At 34.1% G+C, this 23,853-nt stretch overlaps 2 protein-coding genes across 3 annotated transcripts; one reads left to right on the forward strand and one right to left on the reverse strand.

Annotated features, from left to right (window-relative positions):
* Nucleotides 1-271: 271 nt before the first annotated feature.
* Nucleotides 272-4,798, forward strand: LOC134280531 (synaptosomal-associated protein 47-like). 2 transcript variants are annotated; one of them, XM_062762944.1, is made up of 4 exons: nucleotides 272-386; nucleotides 2,414-2,897; nucleotides 3,407-3,941; nucleotides 4,433-4,798. In XM_062762944.1, exons 2-4 carry the CDS (start codon nucleotides 2,454-2,456, stop codon nucleotides 4,771-4,773), a joined length of 1,320 nt encoding a protein of 439 aa, XP_062618928.1. In that variant the 5' UTR covers nucleotides 272-386; nucleotides 2,414-2,453; the 3' UTR covers nucleotides 4,774-4,798. The 2 variants fall into 2 exon arrangements, with proteins under 2 accessions (XP_062618928.1, XP_062618929.1); XM_062762945.1 differs by having other exon boundaries at nucleotides 324-379.
* Nucleotides 4,799-10,582: 5,784 nt separating this feature from the next.
* On the reverse strand, nucleotides 10,583-21,284 carry LOC134280532 (3-ketoacyl-CoA thiolase B, peroxisomal-like). The gene is made up of 12 exons (XM_062762947.1): nucleotides 20,984-21,284; nucleotides 20,495-20,588; nucleotides 19,711-19,765; nucleotides 19,364-19,443; nucleotides 19,205-19,247; nucleotides 18,950-19,051; nucleotides 18,332-18,412; nucleotides 17,583-17,679; nucleotides 16,688-16,778; nucleotides 15,929-16,108; nucleotides 11,590-11,791; nucleotides 10,583-11,103 (listed from the first exon to the last, which is right to left on the reverse strand). Exons 1-12 carry the CDS (start codon nucleotides 21,158-21,160, stop codon nucleotides 11,025-11,027), a joined length of 1,281 nt encoding a protein of 426 aa, XP_062618931.1. The 5' UTR covers nucleotides 21,161-21,284; the 3' UTR covers nucleotides 10,583-11,024.
* Nucleotides 21,285-23,853: the final 2,569 nt, after the last annotated feature.

A 23,853-nucleotide genomic window follows, 5' to 3' on the forward strand; every position in this document is an offset into this window, starting at 1 on the left:
TCTTCTCCCTCCCATATTTTACACGTTTTTCACAAAAATTGGAAACAGAAAACATAACTTTTACTCACCGAAACGGTCTGGGAATTTAAAAGGACCGTGTTTATTTAAATCTGGCCATTCATTCAGATAAACAAAAGTAAACAATGTAAATCTCCTAGAAGTTACCTGTTAATACTTGACAGCCACATGCTCGATACTATGGGAAACACATACCGCCCAGTATCCACCAATTAAACCGACCGTTACTTTGACAAGACTGACCAATGGTGTTCCATGATTCAAACACTTCCGGTAAGGTACATAACTCTTAAATTATTTTTGGAAAATGAAAGTAGACGATGAAGAATAAAAAGAAACAAACATTCAGTGCGAGAGGACGGTAAAAAGTTTGTTATTTTCAGAAAGAAATATTTATTTGAGTTGACGTAGTGTCCATGAGCTGAACTTTTTGCCAAGTCAACACAAAACTGTAGCCTGACATAAAAATATTTTATGCATTCATACCAGAGAATATAAGTAAACCATTATTTATTTCTCTGGACATACTATGAACATGAAGAAAGTTCAAAGTATTTGCTGATCAAACAGATGGCAAATATTACGTGACAAGTTTATGTGGTCACCCTTCCTAGCAGAAAGCAGTCTTTAGGGAGCTTGTCTTGAATGTCTTCCAGATTATTTACATTACACATAAATAGTCATTTCAGCAGGTTGGGACCAATCGCCCAAATGGGATGTAATAGTCTGTTTGGGATATAACATTCCAAATGGGCTATAAATTTACATTGCAAAAATTGAAAATTTTTATTTTGGCTATAAATATCATAAATTCGCATCAGGACACTTGAAAAGGAATAACTTTTGGTTGACAAGTTTTCCTGTATGCCCATTGTTTAGGAGATTGATCCCTCGGAAGTTCCTCAACTTCTTGGGGATCAATCTTACAAACTGTAGGGTTGCAGAAAATCTTGCTTAGGCCAAAGTTTTTTATCTCTCTTGGTTTTCAATTCCGCCGAACCTATTTTTCCCTCTTGACAAAAATAAAAGTAATGTGTCTGACTCTTGAAACTGGACACTTAATCCGAAATTTTCTAAACCAAACGATTGTTTTTATTATTTACAACACATCATAAACATTCAAATGACCTCAATAAATACAGGAGCAACCTAGGGGGCGAAATCACTTACATAATGTTTCTATACTAATGACCAATGCATTGAATACTCCGTCGGAACTCCTCTAGATTTTACACTTCCGGGTATGAAAAAGTCCATTGTTACAAGTTATACACAAGATGCAAAACAGCTGGACACTATCGATGTCATGCCAAATATGTTGGAGAAGATTTTAGATCTTTTTACATAGTACGTATTTTTACTGTTAAATTGTGAAGTTATTAACTTTCTAAGAAGTCACACATCGGAACCGATCAACATAAGTTAACATCTCCTATTTAATCATTTTAAATACAGTGTTTATACAGAAAAATTATTGAAATGTATGTAAGTTATGAACAATGAAATAGTTTTATAGCGATTAATGTGCGCCATATACGCGCACCAAGAAGTCTCCCTAAATTTTAAAACTTCTCCCTAAATTTCTTTGAGGGAGAAATGTCTCCTTAATTTTGGGTCTAAGTTGGTCCATGGACACTTGTTTGTTGTGAAAGCAATCCATTACTATAGTTTCGAAGTTCTAAAAAAAAATCATAAGTGGAAAGACTGAACAGAGAAAAGCCGATTCACTTAATTTTACCCATATTTGTCCCAGTGCAATGTGTCTATTATGGAAACTCGGACTTGTAAGTCAGAAGAATGAAAACCATCAACAGTAACAGAGCCTGATACTCCCATTTCTGTTCTTGAGTCATTTGACGTGTGATTCATTTTTGTTGACATAAAACTGAATGGTAAGAAAAAATAATAAAGTTGAAAAATCTTATGTGTTTATTATTTTTATTTGAATACATTTCAATGCTACTTGAGAAAAAAATATGTCAAGGTTCCAAATTATTTTTATTTTTATTTTTCGACCGCCCAATGCATATTTTTGTGTCAAAAAATCGTAAACCAAAAAAAATAAAAACTTTGGCCTTACCAAAAGTTATTCCTTTTTTAAGTTATGATATTTATTGCCAAAATAAAAAATTTCAATTATTTTTGCACTGTAAATTTATAGCCCATTTGGGATATTATATCCCAAATGGACTATTATATCCCATTTGGTCGACTGGTCCCAACCTGTTCAATAAAGATTTTGACATATGACAGACAAGATATATTATGTCTTGAAAACGTATCGCACCTGTATACAGAGTGATCACATCTGCTTATGAAATTGAGTCGTATTAGTCTTCACTGTACTATAATACTTAACATACAAATAAAAATATGACACATTTTTTAGTTGTAGGTTTAATTCCATGGAGCTACATTGACTTCAGTTTCTTAAAATGTCTTCTACTCATGAGACTTACATCATCAAATCATGGCCCTGTAGTTTTTATGACAACTCTTCAAGAAAATGGATCTATGGGACTCTGTGTATCATGGGCAATGGCATCAGATTTACAGCGGATCAGGAAAACACACTAAATCTAGATATACTTTATTCTGACATTGTTCAAGTGACAAAATCTATGACAGGTTTAATATTCAGGGCCATGGTTTTAGAAACAAATAATGGGACTAAACATTGGTTTTCTTCATTTTCCGATATTCATACAGTTGTGCAATATATAAACTTCTTTCTGAGGTCCAAATTATTAAAGAAAAAGATCACCTCAACACAGGATAAAAGGATAGAAAGGCGGACAGAAATGGGCTGCAAGCTACTGAGTGTTGCTGTTGATTCAGAGTCTACACTGAGAAATGCTGCAGAAACCCTTGTAACACAGGTACAACAAGTTATAACAATTGCTGATAAAATAATTTATTGATGAACAGTTTAATTGGATTTTATATTATGATAAAAAAGCATGCGAATCATATAAATATTATGGATTTAACCAAATACAATTGGAAGAGCTGTATACAGTTGGACTTTATTATCCTAAACTTGTATATCTTGAATCCCGTGAATAAGCTGAAGTGCACTTTTAACTTTGGTTGGTATTTTGAATCTTTTGATGTTTTTGGGGGGTCATATTGAGACAAGTTTTGACCATATTATACCTGTATGTAGTACAGTACACTTTTATCACATTTACCATGTTTACTGGTAAATGTTTTACTTTAACATGTTGGATATATCGTAAATGTGTCTTCATGTAGATGTAACAATTACCATCAGGCAGAGATTAAATGAATCTAGTTTCCAAAAAAATTCATATGATGGAAACTTGTCACAGAATGTGTTATTAAAGTATGGACTCCTGACTATAAGTTCCTAATCTATATCCTGTAGGGTCATCAGTTTGATTCAGCACTGGCAACAATGATGGATCTTCACTCTGACTTGGATGTGACCGAAAATCTTCTTTCAGGCCTAGAATCCTGGCTTGGCCGCTGGTCAGTACCAGAAGAGTACAAAACCAATGACCCCTTCATGGTCAGCGATGCTGACCTCTCCATGGAGATTGACTATGAAATTCTGTACACAAAACTGGAACTAAGCAAACTCAACGCACAGAATCTAGGGACCTTCAGAGTGGCTCAGGATGGAATTTATCTGATGACGGAAAAACAGAAAATGGTTCATGGCTTCAAGTGGAAAGACGTGTCTCGAGTTCGTGTCGTTAGTTTGTGGGAAATTACAGTGACCCAGTTTCAGATAGGGAAAGCCGATATATCGTACAGCCTTGTGTTTACGTCTGTGTACAGCGTGCTCAGTATCCTGGATAAGCGACTTCGTAGTAAAGTGGAATATTCCGAGGATGCTTTCAGAGGAGAATCGTCAAACGTGAAGCCACTTACAAAGACTGTCAACACCAACTCCTCTAGTTAGTAAATGTATACATCATTACATGCATCTTGAATATTATCATAAACACTGTGCTTACATTGAACATTTTAAAGACAACTTTATCCTAGTGATAGTAATAGGTATTGCAAATTACATGTACTAGTCTAGATGTACTTGTTTCCAACTACATGTAATATAGGTAAAGAATTAGGTTCACTTCATGCATAAAGTGGGCCCTGTCCTTATACTGATTAATTTTGTACACCAAATACTGCAAATATTAGTACACTACCATATAGTTGAGACCTAATTAGTGCTTTCATTTCCCAAAACAAAATTTCCTTTGAGAGGTCCAGATATCTTGATCTTTTATCCCCCATTATCATGATTATGATCCTAATTAACCTACCGCTGGAGGATGGCTTGAACAAACTTGAATCTACAATACTTGGGATGCTTCCATATCATTATGACTAGATTTGCACAAATTTGATTTTATAATAATATTTCTTTTCTTAAATCTTACAGAGGAACTGTTTCATAAAAAAACTGATATGTTGGACAGTAATATATCTGCAGTCAGAATTCCACCATCTGGTGATCACATAACAGGAAAATACCAATCAAATCCAGCGATAAATCCAAGGGACCAATCACAGCAAGTGTCACTACAGGCCCCTCAGAAAATTGTGAGTGACCAGGAAGTGTCCGAGCTCAGCAGCATTCTGGGAGATTTGAAATCTCTGGCTCTCGGAGTTCAACAGGAAATGGTGGAACAGGATGAGAAAATTGATAAACTTACAAAAACAGTAGAGGAGGCAAATGTTAGAGTAGAGAAAACACAAAAACGTGTTCAGAAACTTTTATGAATGCTTTAATTGTAATACATGTATTTCTTAACCCTTTGTGTGCGGGAACCCAATATATTGGGTCTGACGTCACAAACGCTACCGTGCGGGAACCCAATATATTGGGTCTGAGTGTGGAATTAGCGCTTCGTAACATAAAACGTTGTATAAAACGTATAAATGAGTTGTGAATTACTAAGAATCTATCAATATGCATTATAAAACCATAATACATTGAAAAATAGGTAATTAAGATGTGAAAATATGCGAATTATTTTTGAAATTGTGATTTAAAGTGAAGGTGTTGGCGTTTGTTACGAAGAAAGTCAGTCCGCTATTTTTGGAAACAGGGAAAAAACGCGCATGTAATAAATATCTACTAACTAGCTCTAACATAATGAAAAATAAAGAAATAAATCCCCAGAATAGTCAAATATTAATAATTCTAATAAATTTGAGCTAGTAGACATAAAATTACATAGAAATTGTCGATATTTTAGCAGAAAAACTTTGTTTAACTTGACTTGACCTTAACCTTGCGAAGTTCTTCCTGTTAAAACGAAAGTAGGGTGCACATGCTACAGAACTTCAGTCTGAAGCATATCGAGAGCTTATATGGTCTGCAAAGTTTTATATTTTGGACATACGGCAGTTATTATTTGTTTATTTGGTGTTTTGTAAGTAGACATACAATACATCGTCTAAATGAAAACAATAATGCGCGAGATTGAACCTGGCAATTCACAGACGTTTTTCTGTGCACGTTGTTTACATACCTAAATCAAGCTTTGCTTTGAAATAAAGGTTAACAAAAAATAATTTGAAGCATTTTGTTAATTAAAAGCATTTGTTTTTTTTTTTAACAATAAATAAACAAATAAATAAGTAAACATTTTTTTTTTTAAATCTAAAGACCCATTTCAAAAATGTTGAAAGATAAAAAAGGTTCCATCTAATAAAAGTAATAAATGTGGAGGACCTTGAACATTGTAGAAAATTTTCCAATGAGTTATTGCATTAACAAGTGAGTGAAAAAGAGATATATACGAGAATATATATCCATCAGCATATTTTTGTGATCAAGCAAAATTAATTCATGATACACGTATTCGAAATATACACAATATGAATTTTATAATTGACAACCATTGAGTCAATTAAGTGGCCCTAATTACACCTAAAAATTCTAGTTTAAAGCTGCTTGATGTTCCATCTATTTGGGAAAACTTTCAAATATTTTTTTTATAACGGTATATGATAAATTGTAAAATTTTTAGCACAATTAAAAATTAAAAATAAACTTGATTTTTTTCTATAAAGTGTCTTCAAATGTAAGCTAGTTATCAGAAAAGATGCATTGATGCATTTGATCATGTGCATATACATGAAAATGGTAAAAAGTGATGAAAAAATTTTGAAATGCTGATTTTCCCTGAAATGACTGTCATTTGTGTAAACTGTGGTATTTGTTTTATTTCAGTAAGTAATAAAATACCATTTTATTTCCTTGATGAGGGTTATATAGACTCTCAATAATTTCAAAACGAAAATATGTTCCAGGATCTTTGGTATCTTAGAGTTAGATTTCTTCAAGGCATTTACATACTCTAGTTTGCATGGGACCTAATTAGTAAGTGAAAATAATTGGTACTACATGTATCAGAATTTTTTTTAAACCAAGTTTAAGAACATGTATCAGGGAGAAATTTTCTTTTTCTTTAAAATGGACTTTTGCCAGAATAAAGCATGTGGATTAAATTGCACATTTCCTCCACTTTTTATTTTTATTTTATCAAAAACCAAAAACAGTGAGACTGCCCCAACCTATACATGCACACACAAAATTATAAAATTCACTGGTTAAATAAAAGGTATCTCTACAGTTTAAAATTAAGATGAATTGTCATTTGTGTAGGCATAAGAAGGAGATCAGAGTCTTTAGAATGAGTAATTTGTAAATCGTATGGACTTGCATGTACATCTGTTCAATAAATTACAATAAAGACTGGGTAATGCAGCAAAACTTGTTTAGTACGAACACGAATATTGCAAATTTACAGATATAGCGAAGTCAATTTGGATAGCCAGCTAAATAAATTTAATTGATTTTTTATACAGTTATAAGGAATTACAGATATAGTGAAGTAATTTCATAGGTCCCAGTGACTTCGTTATAACTGAGTTTTACTGTAGGAATTGTACTTCTCAACCTCAAAAGTACACACTGTACAAGTTTTCACCTATTAATATGTAATATGTCCTCTAGTTTACAAATTTATAAGGCCCAAGAAGCTTCTACATTCCATCCCTTCTAGATATGTAACAGTAAATGAATACAGAAAAAGGCTAAGATTTGCTGTGAGAATTTTTTTTAATGATGGTCAAAATTTTTTTTCTTCAAAAATGCAAATTCCTGTACAATTACTTATCAACAAAGATTACATTTTGGTCTCCAAAGATATGTTTATTTTTAAATATGAAAATATGAATAGTTACTAAGAATACAAAGAAATCCCATAGTGGAAATAAAATATAAATTTCATTACTGTATACAGGGTTATTTTCGCCCCGTGTTATTTTCACCCTTTTGAACTTGTGAACAATTTTGCCCTGTTTTAAATTCACCCAGTCATAGTTCTGTTTAGGAAATTATGAGGTGTAATTTGAATTCACCCAATCAAGGAGAGGGTGAAAGGGTCAAAAATAAAATGGGGGCGAAAATTTCCCTGTATACAGTATTAGGAATAATATTTTTTGTTGAAGTAAAAATTCAGGCACATTTAAAACTTGTGTAATAGGAAAGGAGAAAATGTATGGTATAAACTATGGTTGGACCAGGAATTGAACACAGGAACCCTGCTTCACTAGTCAGGTGCTCTACCGAATGAGCAACCCAGGTTGATACCCATAGCACAACCATTACATATCCCTCCTTAAAGTTATCTTTATCCTTTATACACAACCCAAATTCTTATTAGCCGCTGACAGGACTTTCACTTGCAAATCCAGAGTGGTCAATAGCATCAAATATGTAACAAGGAAGGAGAAAATGCACGGCTGGACCATGAATCTAAGAAGGGGCCTCACCAGTCAGATGCTCTACTGACTGAGCTTACTTGGCCTATATCCATGACCCATACCATTAGACTTGCATAAACTTAAAAGTATTTCATAATATATTGATTGATATTATGGTACATATCTGTCAACCATCATTAACTAAAATCAATTGAAAAAAATCAAAACTTTTATTCACCAGTGACCACATTGAACGAAGTCTTTAAAGGTGCTTAAATTTCTAAAATTTAAAGTACTAGTTTTCCTGCTGGCAATTATTGTTGCCAGCCAGGAATAAAACTTCTAAAATAAATGCCACATTTCTTACAGAGTGAGAAGTACTGTGGGAGGAAAGTTGATGAATATGTAAACTTTACAAATAACATGGAGAAATGCATTTTCTTCAATAAAAGCAAAATAAAAAAAAAAAGATTTGAGAATTACTAGAGTATATTTAGGGCTGTTAGATACCAGTCATTAGAAAATAAGACCTCTATAACTTAGTGTAAATGTTATTTTATTATTTTTTTTATTTATTTAACATATTGACTGCTTTAATTTGAAAATGAATACTAGTAACAGCAATTAGTTGATTGTTGTGCCAATTTGCTCCAAGATTTCCCAACCTCGAAAACTGCATATTCTTTGAGGATCATACTTTCTTATATGATTGCCCATATTTCTTAAAATAATCACTGGTTTTATATTTACAGGCTACTTGAATCTTCAATTTATACTCTTTTTAGTTAAAATCTGAAAAAAAATCCATTAACTTGAATCAAAATTCACTTAAACCTATATGAATATATCCCTTACTCAGATAAGTATACAATGACTTTTCACAACATAACAGTATATATATATATATATAACATTGACTTTATCATTGAGTTATTGTTTAAATTAATTTTTTTTTGCATAATATTAAACTAAAATTGAATTTTTAAAGTGATTGATTTATTTTTTTTCATCAAAGTGCAATATTTTCTCTGAAAAATATAGTTAAAATGCTAAAAAGTCATTTAAAAATAATTTTTTTTGAAAATTTGGTTTCCATGGCAACATAAAATTTTAGATTTTTAAAAAAAAATAGTAAATATTAAAAAACACAACATTTGCTATATATTTGCCAAATTTCAAGTAAATTGGTTATCAACAATTTTAGATATTTGCATTTTAGTACACCATTGTGATAATTTTGTTGATATTACAAAACAACTCAGTCCTGAGGTTACAGCGCACGTAAAACAAGTCAGCACACAAAGGGTTAATTTATTCTGTTGAGTATAAACTCATCTCTTTTTAGCATTAAACATTTGTACATTTTTATACTTGTGCATATTGTGAGAGAATACCTTTTAAATACTACATTTCAAAATTTGTATTTTGTTTCTCTGAAAAAGTAACCAATACAGTAAAATAAAGTTATAATGAACTGTAAGAGAAGGACTATCCTGCTTTCATAATTATATAATGTTATAAATACATTATCTCTTAGGTTTACAAAATATGTTAAAACAATGGAGAATGAAAATAACTTGCTTTATGCACTTTTTGTTATAATATAGGAAAAACCTTCTCAAGAACCACTGAGCCAGGAAAGCTGAAACTGTATGTGGAAGCATCCTGGGATTTTGTAGATTCTAAATTGTTCAAATCATAACCCCCCTGGGGTAGGATGGGGCCATAATTGGGAATCCAAGTTTTACATCGAAATATATAGCAAAATTCTTCTCAAGAATCACTGGGACAGAAGAACTGCAACTTTATGTGGAAGCATCCAGGAGTAGTGTAGATTCTTAATTTTCTAAATCATGCCTCCCCCCTGGGCATAGGTATGGGCCACAATAGGTACTACAAAGGGGAGAATCTGGCGAAGAACAGCATGGCCATACTTAGGTGAGCCCCATGGGCCTCTTGTTTTATATACATGTATATGGTTCTTTACTTTTATATTTTGTAAATTGTAGCTGTTCTTAGATTTGTTTGATTTAAATGTTGTTAAACATCCCACTGGAGAAAATTTTCACTCATATGGAGATGCCACCACTTGCCGATGAAGAGTTGCAAATTTTGTCCTATACTTGGCACTAATGACCATTGAGCAGTGTGGGATCTTTTTTTGTGCCTGCACCTACTGTGACACGGGACCTTGGTTTATATGGTCACATCCTGAATGACCAGTCTCCATGTCCCACAGTGGGATTCGAGCCTAGGGTTGAAGGATCAACTTTCTTTATGACTCTAGAGCAGACAACAAGACAACAAAGCTTTTCCACACTGAGCTCTTTTAGCCATTCAAACCTTGTTAAGTACAAGTATCATTATTAGCCTCAGCCATTGTGGCACTTTCTGGCAAATTTACACATCTTTGTGAAATGCAAGGCAATTGCATCATATTCAGAGTATAATCTTTTTAATTTAATTATACTGTAAATCACTTTTTATTCATGAGAACTTTATTTTCACGTAATTACGCGAGACGGTATGTTCGCTAAAATTTCATTCTCGCGTATAATAGAATTCCACAAGATTATATAGAGCAATGAGCACAATTCTTGAAAATTTTTTCTCACTAATAAAGAGACAATGACTAGCTCGCGAAAATAAGGTGTCGCGAAAATTAAGTGATCTACAGTAGTAATCAACTATTCATGCCTTCAGTTTCATTGAAACAGACAAACTCTGGAATGAATAATTTATTAAGTAAGAAAACATATCATGATTAATGATGATTGATGTTACATGACAAATAAATTAAAAACAAATTAAACATGAACTATTGTCAGTAATTATTATATTTTAAAGACCCAGATTGATTTCTAGTTTTGAAGAATGATTGAATTGCGAATCAAAATCCTGTCTTAATCAATCAGTTATTTGATTTAACCCACTGTAAAATGACTATATCATTCCTATCAAGCATATAAATAACATTATACTATCTGCATATATAAATTTACATCTAAAATAAAGTATCAGTACATTAATTAAACATAATTTTAAAAATGCAGCACCAATTTTTTTCCCTGTTCATTGTTCTTATGATGGCCAATAAAAATACAAGATTGTAGAATGTCTTTGTCAAAGGAAAATCAATGCCTTGATAAATATCACAGACTCCTCCTCCTCTCACAAGCTCCTCCCCCTGACTCCTCCTCCTTTCACAAGCTCCGCCTCTCCCTCCTAAGTCCCGCCCCCTCCACAAGCACCTGTTAGGCTGGGCCTGGGTACTCAATCAGACAGGCAGCTCCCATTCCTGTCCCCATACACATAGAGACCACACCAAAGGCCCTGAAAAAGACACAAAGTAGACCTCATTTTATTTAAGTTTTTGGTACATGTACATGGTTAGTTTGGTTACTACCATTTTCTTTTTATGTGGTTAATTTGTGTCAGGAATGTTTTGGAAAATTGATGCTATTTTTTTTTTATTTTAACATTTCTTATCTAGATAGATTTTGAATGTAGGAAAAAGAATTTTAAGTATTCTATAATCTTGCTGCTTTTTAAAAATATATTTTCTTCTTGATCAATCAAAGTCTATAAGTATTGATGAAAGTAATTTGCTTCAATTCGGGTTTCAGTCTGTATGAAAAATATCTGGGTGCTGATTTAAAATTGGATTCCTTTGATGTTTATGTTTTATGACATCAAATTTAATTTCACAAATTTCTGACAATTCATTATAAACAATTCGAAAAATATTTTTGACATGTCCTAAATGGCCTCTCATAATTAAAAATCAAGTACAATCAAGGATTAGAAAAAAAACAAAACCTTTTTCCTCTTCTTTCTAATTCATGTAGGAGTGTTGCAATCTGTCTGGCCCCTGTGCAGCCCAATGGGTGACCCAGAGCTATAGCGCCACCTACTGGGTTCACTTTCTCGGAAGGAATTCCCAGCTTCTGTACAGTGTAAAAAGCCTGACTGGCAAACGCTTCGTTGATCTCAAAAACATCAATGTCGTCAATAGTTAAACCTGAAACAAATCAACTGATGGTTACGTTACTGAATTGATATATTTTTTTTATATCTTTATTCTTTCAGAAAATTTGGTCAATTGAAATTAGATTAATAATCAACTGCATTCCTCTAGATTTTTAAAAATAATTATCAAGATTCATTCCATTTGCTTTGGCTTTTTTATTTCAAATCTACTGATCAACTTTCTTATTTCAACTACACTGCTCACAACAGATTGAATATCAAAGCAAAGGTCTTGGAACAAGTGTTATTTCATTAAGGATACTTGACAAGTACCACAGGAGTTGGAATATCTATCAATTTAACTGAAAGCCTCAGTAGCTAAAAAATATGTAATACTGTAAAAATAACATGTTTTATTATTTTTCTTTATTGTTCCGAATATCTGATTGGCTCAAACTGGATCACATGATCAAGCATAAAAGTTCTTACAGACTGGATGTTTCTATTTTAAAAATTTATAGACCTGCTGTTTCTAAAATTGGAAACGTTCTTCTGTGAAGCAACAATAGTGCTGACGTCACAATAGTCTTTATAAATTGGATGTTTCTAACAAGAGGCCCATGGGCCACATCGCTCACCTGAGTAACTTGAGTGATGCAGATCTTTTTTAAAGATTTTTTCTATATATATTTCTATGTAAAACTTGGATTCCCTATTGTGGCCCCGCCCTACCCCTGGGGGTCATGATTTTAAAAATTTAATATCTACACTACCCAAGGATGCTCCCACATAAGTTTCAGCTTTCCTGGCCCAGTGGTTCTTGAGAAGAAGATTTTTAAAGATTTGTTCTATATATTTCTATGTAAAACTTGGATTCCCTATTGTGGCCCCGCCCTACCCCTGGGGGTCATGATTTTAACAATTTAATATCTACACTATCCAAGGATGCTCCCACATAAGTTTCAGCTTTCCTGGCCCAGTGGTTCTTGAGAAGAAGATTTTTAAAGATTTGTTCTATATATTTCTATGTAAAAATTGAATTCCCTATTAGTGGACCCGCCCTACCCCCGGGGGTCATGATTTTAACAATTTAATATCTACCCTATCCAAGGATGATCCCATATAAGTTTCAGCTCTCCTGGCCCAGTGGTTCTTGAGAAGAAGATTTTTAAAGATTTGTTCTATATATTTCTATGTAAAACTTGGATTCCCTATTGTGGCCCCGCCCTACCCCCAGGGGTCATGATTTTAACAATTTAATATCTACACTACCCAAGGATGCTCCCACAGAAGTTTCAGCTCTCCTGGCCCAATGGTTCTTGAGAAGAAGATTTTTAAAAATTTGTTCTATATATTTCTATGTAAAACTTGGATTCCCTATTGTGGCCCCGCCCTACCCCCGGGGGTCATGATTTTAACAATTTAATATCTACACTACCCAAGGATGCTTCCACATAAGTTTCAGCTTTCCTGGCCCAATGGTTCTTGAGATAAGATTTTTAAAGATTTGTTCTATATATTTCTATGTAAAACTTGGATTCCCTATTGTGGCCCCGCCCTTCCCCCTGGGGTCATGATTTTAACAATTTAATATCTTCACTACCCAAGGATGCTTTCAAATAAGTTTCAGCTTTCCTGGCCCAGTGGTTCTTGAGAAGAAGATTTTTTAATGACCCCACCCTATTTTCGTATTTTCTTCATTATCTCCCCTTGGAAGGGGTCTTGGCCCTTGATTTTACCATTTTTTATTCCCCTTCCCCCAATGATGTTTTGTACCAAGATTGGTTAAAAATGGCCCAATGGTTCTTGAGAAGAAGTTAAAAATGTGAAAAGTTTACAGACGGATGGACAGCTAGGCGGACGACAGACAATGGGTGATCAGAAAAACTCACTGGCTCTTTCAGCTCAGGTGAGCTAAAAACAGATACTGCAGCTGGTTTTCATTACTGTGATGTCAAAATGCAAATGACATAACAATGCCTTGAATGAGAAGGTAAGTATTAGAAAGAAGGATTTTAAGACATTTCTTTTTAACTGATAAAAAATAATAAAACAATTGTAGATTTTTGATTTGGTACAATCCCTCGATATATAGACCTTTGAGAAAGCTTGGTCGATATGCTCTCTCTAAGGTCTATATATCAAGGGATTGACCTCATCAAAAGGCTATAAGGCCATAATATATAAATTGCTAAATTCTCATCCGAATTTTTTTAAAAATCGAGGCGGGCGGGCGGCTTTTTAAGGTCTTCCGTCTTCATGGAAGACCTTATATTGATTCCACTGTTTCTTCTTCTTATTATTTTTCCGTACATCTAATTTTGTGCACGCGATTTCTCAAAGACTACTGGACGGATTTTCATGAAATTTGCAGGAATAATGTGTCATTATCTGAAGTTATTTTATCCGAGAGATTTTTTGGAAATTCCCTTCTGGTGCCAAGTTACGGACACTTTTCTGATTTTAAAATGACATTTTGTCCAGGGTTAATCTCAAGAACGGCAAAAGATATCACTGTGAAACTTTTAGGGATTATAGATCGTGATAAGTACTATCCAGGACGCGATCTTTTGTTCCTCGTCTCTACTTCCGGTCGTTACCAGATGCGAATTTAAAAAGTCGAATTTTTTAACTTTTTTTGTTTTTCAATATTTTTGAATTATTTTTGGACTGTTAATAAACACTTTTTTAATTAAGCTAAATATATTATTTGTTTGTAAATTGATAAATTCAAACTCGAGATATTAACATTTGAAAATCTGAAGCAGGACCAAAATGGCGGCGGTCTTTGTCAACTCCGACATTTCGCAATAGGGGTTTACAGAGGCAGTCGAGCGTTTGATTGAATGAAAGCAACATAAGGAGCAATGAAATGTGAAGGAATTCTTGGATTGTCACGACGTAGGTACGTTGCAATTCTGTCTCAAACTACATTTATAATCCAATGTATCCTTACACATCTTCGTGATAAACAGGAAATTAAAAAAGTGAACCATTCATTGCCATTTCACTGCTTTAGTGTCACTTGCCTATATACGATATGTGATGTGTTAAATATACTTTCTACACCTCGAAATTTACGCGATAAGAACGCTCTTTTGTCATTTCATTGAAGCTGTCACACCTATTTAATAAGACATTCCAAAGGTAAGGCGTGAAAATTTACTCGTGGCGTTTGGCCAGAATTATGAATAGTGGCCCGCCTTTCATAAATCTAAGACATTTTCTGTATATACAAGTATATACAAGTGCTTTTAGAGTAGTGACCTCAATAGCGTGATGGATAGCGAGTTCGGTATAACAAAAAGCGCGTTGAATTTTCCATGAAGGGCGACCCGGGTTAGACCCCCCATGTGTCAGTATTTCTTTTTCATTTTTGGCTGGATTTTTCGTTCTTTATTTCAGAATCGGACGGAAGACCTCTCGTTGCTCGCAACGAGATCGTTTCTAGTATTTTATATTTTTTTATTTTTTCAATTTTGCAGGTTTTTTATTGACCTGGTCAATCGGTGTAATTTTATCTACAATACCCGAATAAAAGTCATAGTAAAGGTTCAATTATCTCTTACTTCACATCATCACCAATCTTTTTCAACCAATGACCCTTGTTTAAAATATATATGCATGTATTACACTTATTACCATCTTTTCAGGCTGTCAAAATCTTGTCGACTTTTGCGGGATTTAAAACGAAAGTAGAATGGTAGATGAATACTGATCCCAATCAGAATTACGATGAAAAAAAACTGAAATAAAAAAAATCGAGGCGGGGGTATAAAATCGGGGCGGGGATGAGAATTTAGGAATATTTTTATTATGGCCTAAATGTATAATACTGTAATTGTAGTATTATGTATTTGTTTAATAATAAACATTTCTTAAAATTAATAAGTATGCCAACTCCTGTGCAGATACACATTCCAAATTATTTCCACATACTGTAAACCAACTTTTATTTGAGAGAACTTTATTTTGTGATTTTCCAGGGGTAAACTAGTTCGCGGCGATTAATTTTCCCAATCAAGTTTTTTTTCTTATCTATTGTTATTAGATACAAAGACTTTAAGGACTGGTTTGCGTTGAAAAATATTCCTGATGACAAGGCTCTTGGAACCTCGCAAAAATTTCTTGCACTGGAAAAAATTTGGTTTACAATATTTGAAATTAAATTTAAGTAAAATTAAAATACCTGTCTTTCTGAGAAGCTCTGGAATAGCCACAGCTGGTCCAATGCCCATTATATCTGGGGGACAGCCGACCACGGCGTAACCTCGGATCACCCCGAATACCTTCATCCCTCGCCGTTTGGCCTCTGACCTTCGGGCCATAAGTACGGCAGCTGCTCCATCGCTTACCTGGCTGGAGTTCCCTGCAGAATAGAATACAGTAAATCTGAATCTATAGTGCCTTACAGTGTATCAAGGGAAATTCTTGATATAATAATGCATTAAAAAAGCTTACTTAGAACAAAGTAGTATGGTTAACATGAAAACAACTTCTATATCTACGGGAATATTTAGAGGGACAGTACAAAAAAAGTTCAGAAAGTATTAGATGTGTGAAAATTAAAAGCAGATTTAAAGGGAGATAACTTTTTATAACTTTGGCTAGATTTCCGTATAGAATATAGTGAACCCTGAATCTAGTGACTTATCAAGTGAACATTCTTAAGAGATAATACATGAAAAATGTTTGCTTAGTACAAGTTAGTAGGGTTTATATTGAAATATAATTCTATATTTATGAGAATATTTAGTGGGACTGTATACAAATTGCTTCCAGAAATGTATTAAAAAGTTTAAAGCAGATTTAAAGGGAGATAACTCTTCATCCCTTTGAAATTCAAGATGGCTGAGTAAAATCTCAATTGCAAATAGCAATTGATATACATTTAGTGTAGCTAAGAATCATTGAAGAATACAGGACCACAAGTACTGTGATTCACAACCTGCAGTGGTGGATCCTCCCTCTTTAAAAGCTGGCTTCAGTTTCAGTAGTTTCTCTAGTGTTGTGGGTCTGGGCCCTTCATCTTTAGTGACCTTTTAAAGAACAACAACAAAGTCCTATAGACCTAAGCACAATTAGAGACAACTCATACTCTTCACATATTTGCAAGCCATACATTATTATTAAAGTTTGTTGACAATATAATAAGACAAAAAATCACTCCCTGGAAAATACGAGTTAATTCATATTTTTTCCCCAAAAATTGTCAAGTTTAAAAGGCTATACATGTAATAATTATTGTCCAATTATTCCCCTCAAGATTTTATTTTATTATTAATATAAATGAATGACTCATTGAAATATATTTTGCCATTTTTGGAAAGTCATCAAGATTAAGGTGATTTTTATATGACGAACTTTTCTTTATGATAACTTTATGGGTGATGCATAGTATAGAATACAGACCACCATGCATGCTTTGGATGATGCATTATATGACTTACAGTTCAGGATAGGTGAATAGAAAGTTTTGAAAGTTGCCTCATCCATGACAGTCTGGTTGAGGTACATGTAGCAGTGCTTAAAGTTACATTAAGGAAGGACATCCTAACAGGCTAAGATATAATACGCTCGATGATAAATTGAGTCATTCACAAGGGCATGTTTCAATTCAAATAAGTCTGTGTTTTCATTCAACTCAAGTATAAAAATACACAGATAAAAACAAAAATATATTGTTATACTACACTGCTATAAATTACCAAAGAAATTGCAGCTTGTCTGTCTGAAGTTTACGATACAAAATATGTACAACACACAGTTATCATATTCCAGTTACTGTATTTTAGTTTAAGGAAAGAAACACTGAGTTTAGGTTAGTTTTGTTTTTTACTCACAGTGATAGTTTGCTCATTTCCATCTTTATCTGTGACCTTGGTCGTCACGGGGACGATTTCTCTGTTGAAGGCCCCCGTCTGCTGTGCTTTTCCTGCCCTGTAAATATTGAATGGAAAAACTCAAATTAAACAACTATAGTAAAACTTGTCTGAACAACTGTAAACCAGCTTTCTTTCAAGTGCAATGAATATCCTTGATTTTTTTTTATCTTTAACTCAAGACTATTTTATTGCCAGAACCATTCATTTTGCTGTTAATTTCAAGCTGCCAATAAAATATGACACTAATAATTATTAAATTATTACAGTGTAGGTTGTTCTACTCAAACTTCCAAAAGTTTCCAAGAGTTCAAAGGAACATACTCTTGAGAATTTTTTTCTTCTACAGGCAATAGAATTGAAATTCTTGTATTTCTCACAAACCCTGATTTGTAATCTTTCATTACACATTCAAAACAATATTTTTTAGGCACCACAACTTGTTTTGAATATAAAATTTTTAAACTTAGTCTTAATTGTAATGATTTGTATAATACAAAGCACTACTTTATATTTGCTAGTTTCCCTTGAATACATTTGTTTAGCTTAACCTCTGACCTTTTGTTGAAAGCCTAACCTCTGACCTTTGTTGAAAAACCTAGCCTCTGACCTTTATTGAAAGCCTAACCTCTGACCTTTATTGAAAAAAATAACCTCTGACTTTGTTGAAAGCCTAACCTCTGACCTTTGTTGAATGCCTAACCTCTGACCTTTGTTGAGATAGCAGAGCAAATTTATCCTGTTCTTCTCTGGTGATTCCATACTTCTCTGCAACATTCTCAGATGTTATCCTGAAAAAATTAAATTTATTCATTTAATAAATGGTAGACATACTTTTTTATGGAATTGGATTAATTTGTTATGCTATATCTGTTGTCTCATCCTTTCTGCTGAAATTTGTCACCGTGTACTTAAGTGAATTCCACACATATTGGCAATTCCACAAATTCATGCAATGTATTTTCTAATTTTGAATATGAAATATGATCCTGTTAAAAATATGCCTATATGTATAAAAGTAAATTTTAATTATATGCATATCTTAACAATATAAATGAGTCCTCAATTTAAGAAATACAAGCCTCCCTTTCTCATAATATACTGTATACAGTCAAACCACATAATTCTAATAATGCTTTACTGGAAGAAATTAACATCTTCCAATTTCCAGTATTCCAAATGCTTCGTTAATTAGGACTATTTGCAAATGAGCACAAACATCAAGAATAACAAGGTTAGACTGTATTAGTTCTTGTTTTACACACTGTATATATTGCTATTCACTGTCTTTTTAATTTTCTTGCTATTACAGAATTTCATGGTCCTACCCCATAGGGATGAGAACTTGTCTGGCAAGATCGTGGTCAAACACTGCTGGGTTTATCGGAACTGTAGAACTTGTGTTTCTGTGCATCGTCATAGATTCCACTCTGCTCAATAATACAATAAACAAATACATCTTTTTTATATACATTGTATCAAAGAAAATATTCTTTTTCACTGTGTTACATAAGTTGATTTTAAATAAATAGCATTTATATTCTGTTTTCATCTAAAACAAAGGGGAAGAACTGTGTATTTACCCTGCTCCAATTCCTAAGTCAATCTGACCTGTTTTTATGGCACCTAGGATATGAAAAAAAATCAATTCATATAATTTGTCATATATTTGCCCCCTGTGCTTTATTCATACAAGCCTACCCCCCCCCCCAACCCTTCCCCCAATACACACACCCACTCACCTGCTATATTCATACAAGCCTGTAATCCAGAGGAACACTGTCTGTTTGTAGAGTGTATAGGGGTCGTTTCTGGAATTCCACTGAAAATGGTAATTAACGTAATTAATAGCAAACCTGCCTTTGAGGAATTAAAGGTCAAAAACTTTCTTTGAAATTTTTTTTAACAACCTTTTTAGTGTTATCAATATCTTATCATTTAGAAGTTCCAACCACTTATAATTCTTACAGTATTAATTTAACCCTTGATATCCTAAATCCTCAGATATCTGGATTTATTTACTTGGTCCAATTGTTTTATAGGTAATTAGGTTAGACTGTATATCATATCCCCTTCAAGGTTAACTCACCTGAAGAACTGCCCAGTTCTGGCTGAAACAGCTGGTCTGGGATCACCAACATTTCCTACAAAAAAAAAAGTACAGTCAAATTCATTTCTCTTGAACTTCACATAAATAAAGATTGTCATCAATATTTCCAACAAAAAGAAAAATACAATTATTAAATTTCATTGTTTTGAACTCCCTAGTAAGATATCCTGGAATTAAAGAAATAATGTTTGAGATATCAATATTCTGCTGTTTTAGTAATTTTAAAATAATATAATCACAATAGTGCAGTAAAAAGAATTATCAGTTGTAATCTCTGAAAACTTGTTTGTAAACATTTTATTTATGAGAGAACCGACTCCAATATGACTGACAACAGATATCTTATATGATATCTGATAAATATCTTACTGACAGACACAGATATCTAGTAAGATATCTGATTAATTTCTTACTGACTGACACACATATCTAATATGATACTGTAAATCACATTTTATTCGAGAGAACTTTATTTTTGCGTAATTACGCGAGACAATGCTTTCGCGAAAATTTAATTCTCGCGTATAAAAGTATTCCTTACGATTATAGAGGAATAACAACTATTCGTGAAAATTATGTCTCGCTTACAAAGAGTCAATGACAATCTCGCGAAAATAAGGTGTCGCGAAAATTTAGTGATCTACAGTACCTGATTGATAATTTATTGACCCACATAGATATCCAAGATAAAGGATATCTGACAGATATCTTACTGACTGATACAGGTATCTAATATGATATATCTGACTGATATCTTACTGACCCACACAGATATCTTGGACGTCCTGGGGTGCAACATTGGCCTCTTGTAGAACCGCTTTAAATACTGGGACAAGTAGATCATCTGGAAATGTTTCCTAAAAAAAAATACAGTAGAACACATAGAGCAAAACTGTCATTCCCTTGCACTTCATCATAAACATGTTTTATTGTAGAATTAATCATGGGAATAAATGAGTTTCAATCATTAGGCCTACTCTTCATTTTCTCCATATCTTTTCGCCTCCACGTACTTCACAATCTACATGTATAAGTTTATTTTGGTAGAGACCGAGAGTCAGAACCTACAGCTGACTACAGGCTCTTGTTTCATAGATAAATCCTTAGTTTACTACTATACGGTATGCTGTTGAAGCCCCCCTAAATCACAGTAAACTACATTTTGCATTCTCAATGATGATTCTGTATGAAACAAACCTCTGAGTTGTGAGGGGTGCCCTATATACGAAACAAGTGCCTCTACATAAAATACCTTAAATGATCCCCTATTTCCTTTGGCAATCGGTGTCCTACGAGCAGAAATGATTACGACATCATCTGGACTGTCGGGGAACCTTTTTGCGGCTGCTTCACAGGTCAGAACTGTTTGCTGGTCACTCTGTGATGCTGTGGTGGACAGATGTCCGAATGTTACTTGAAGCCGCTCCATGTCCTAAACAAGTCTACAACTCAATACCAGTTAAAATGGGACACAAAGTTCATTTTCTGGGCCAAAAGTCTAGATTTTGACCGTTTCGTCGTCGCCTGTTCGAAGTGCAGAAGGATAAAACGTACGCTGAACTAGGACCTTAGGTCCCCCGCGCAGTTCACGTCTCTCGGGTCTGTTTACTCCGCTACAAAATGTAGTGCGTTGCATACGTAAAGTGAAAATAGAATAAATCGTAATACTGTGAAGCCTTTTCATTGTAAAAAAAAAACAGAAAATTTATTTTTGTCAAGGGAATAACCATCTGTGATGGGTATTAGAAAACAAAGAGGGGGAGGGGGGTTGCTGAGCAACATTAACTTCAACATTATAAGATATATGATATATTAGAGTTTAACATTTATGGATTATGTTGGGTGACCTGTGGTCTCCCCTATGATTTTATTATTCCATGTAAGGTTATAGTATCTATATAACACAGTGCCTAACCTCTGATCTCCTTACTAATAGTGAGCGACTCAGAGTAAACGACGTACGTCCAGTCTCTCCATTCGCAGATCTCTAACAAGCGGGGGGGGGGGAGGGGGGGTTTGAAGATTTTGCCCCCTACCAACCCCTTTTCATTTCGCTCGGACTTTTCACCAATCCTTTAACATAATGGAATAATTATTTGTTAATAAATTATTTAATGTCTTTTGTCTTCCTTGTGAGGTCATGCTTAAATAGGCGACCTCATCACTTTAACACTCTTTGTCGGAAATCCCTGATTTTTTATTTATCTTACAAAGAAGATGTACACCCTGTATTACAATGTTTGGGGCTGCATGGAGTTCTCTTCCCCTTTCACTGGAATTAACACATCAAATTCATAAACCCATCAAAACTACATTAAAAAAAGGAAATAAAATTTTAAAAATGCACCAATTGTTATTTAACTTTGGGATACATATACTGTATTTGAAGACAAGCAAGTTGACTAATCCTCCAAATTCCAATTACATACATGTACATTTCGAGCATTTGGAGAAATTGTGCACTTTTTCCTCGGTCAAAAAATTAGGGTCGCAATTCTTTTTTTGAGAGGATTTGAAAAATAATTCTACACATACCATGATTTTAAATTATTGCCTACTTACAACTTTTAATAACATCGTAATAATGTACAACATAAGATTACCTTTGTCTCATTCATATACTACAATTTGTGAAGTATGAAATCCTTATTGATGGATAATATAAGACTTCCGCTTGTTTCCGTAATCTTTATGCGAATACCAGAGGTAATAAAAAGTTAATAAGACCAGAGGTAACTTTATATTGTACATCAAAAGGAAGACCAGATGTCATCTTCCGTTCTACATCATATGGGGGACCAGAAGTCAACTTATTCTGTACATCAGTAGGGGGACCAGAGGTAACCTTATATTGTATATCGGTAGGGGGACCATAGGATACCTTATATTGTACATCAGTAGGGGGATCAGGGATCACCTTATATTGCACATAAGTAGGGGGACCAGAGGTCACCTTAAATTAAATAACAGTAGGGGAACCAGAGGAAACCTTATAATGCACTTTATAAAAGAAGGGGGAACAAAAGTTATCTTATACTCTAAATCAGTAGGGAGACCAGTAATCATCTTATTTGTACATCAGTAGGGGGACCAAAGGTCACCTTATATTGTACATCAGTAGGGGACCAGAGGACACTTAATATTACACTTTACATCAATAGGGGGACCAGAGGTAACCCTTTATTGTACATCAGTAGGGGGACCAGATGTCACCTTATAACATCAGTAGGGGGACCAGATGACACCTAATATTACACTTTAGATCAATAAGGGGACCAGAGGGCACCTTATATTGTACATCAGTAGGGAACATCAGTAGGGAGACTAGAGGTCAACTTATATTGTATATCAATAGGGGGACCAGAGGTAACCTTATATTGTACATCAATACGGGGGCAAGAGGACACCATATATCGTACATTGGTAGGGGGACTAGGGGTCACCTTATATTGTACATCAGTAGGAGGACATTAGTAGGGGACCCAGAGGACACCTTATATTTAACATCAGTAGGTGACTTCAGTAGGGGGACCAGAGGTCACCTTTTATTGTACATCAGTAGGGGGCCTGTGGTCACCTTATATTGAACATTAGTTGAGGACCTGAGGACACTTAATATTACACTTTACATCAATAGGGGGACCAGAGGTAACCCTGTATTGTACATCAGTAAGGGGACCAGATGTCACCTTATATTGTATATCAGTAGGGGGACTAGAGGACACCTTATAATGTACATCAGTAGGGGAACCAGAGGACACCTTATATTGTACATCAGTAGGGAGACCAGAGGACACCTAATATTACACTTTAGATCAATAGGGGGACCAGAGGGCACCTTATATTGTATTTCAATAGGGGGACCAGAGGTAACCTTATATATAGTACATCAGTAGGGGGACCAGAGGACACCATATATCGTACATTGGTAGGGGGACTAGGGGTCACCTTATATTGTACATCAGTAGGGGACCCAGAGGACACCTCATATTTAACATCAGTAGGGGACTTCAACAGGGGGACTAGAGGTCACCTTTTATTGTACATCAGTTGGGGACCTGTGGTTACTTTATATTGAACATCAGTAGGGGACCTGAGGACACTTAATATTACACTTTACAT

Source organism: Saccostrea cucullata, unplaced genomic scaffold, assembly GCF_032062105.1.
Source record: "Saccostrea cucullata isolate Sc308-1 unplaced genomic scaffold, CSIRO_AGI_Scuc_v1 ctg5840, whole genome shotgun sequence".
In the NCBI taxonomy this organism is placed as follows: domain Eukaryota; kingdom Metazoa; phylum Mollusca; class Bivalvia; order Ostreida; family Ostreidae; genus Saccostrea; species Saccostrea cuccullata.

Coding starts and splice junctions, on each gene's coding strand:
- LOC134280531 (XM_062762944.1), top strand. CDS start 2,454: ATGTCTTCTACTCATGAGACTTACATCATCAAATCATGGCCCTGTAGT. Junction 2,898..3,406: donor CAGAAACCCTTGTAACACAG/GTACAACAAGTT, acceptor TATATCCTGTAG/GGTCATCAGTTTGATTCAGC. Junction 3,942..4,432: donor TGTCAACACCAACTCCTCTA/GTTAGTAAATGT, acceptor TAAATCTTACAG/AGGAACTGTTTCATAAAAAA.
- LOC134280532 (XM_062762947.1), bottom strand. CDS start 21,160: ATGGAGCGGCTTCAAGTAACATTCGGACATCTGTCCACCACAGCATCA. Junction 18,413..18,949: donor CAAGTTCTCATCCCTATGGG/GTAGGACCATGA, acceptor TAATTTTTTCAG/GATAACATCTGAGAATGTTG. Junction 11,792..15,928: donor AGAGCTTCTCAGAAAGACAG/GTATTTTAATTT, acceptor GATTTGTTTCAG/GTTTAACTATTGACGACATT.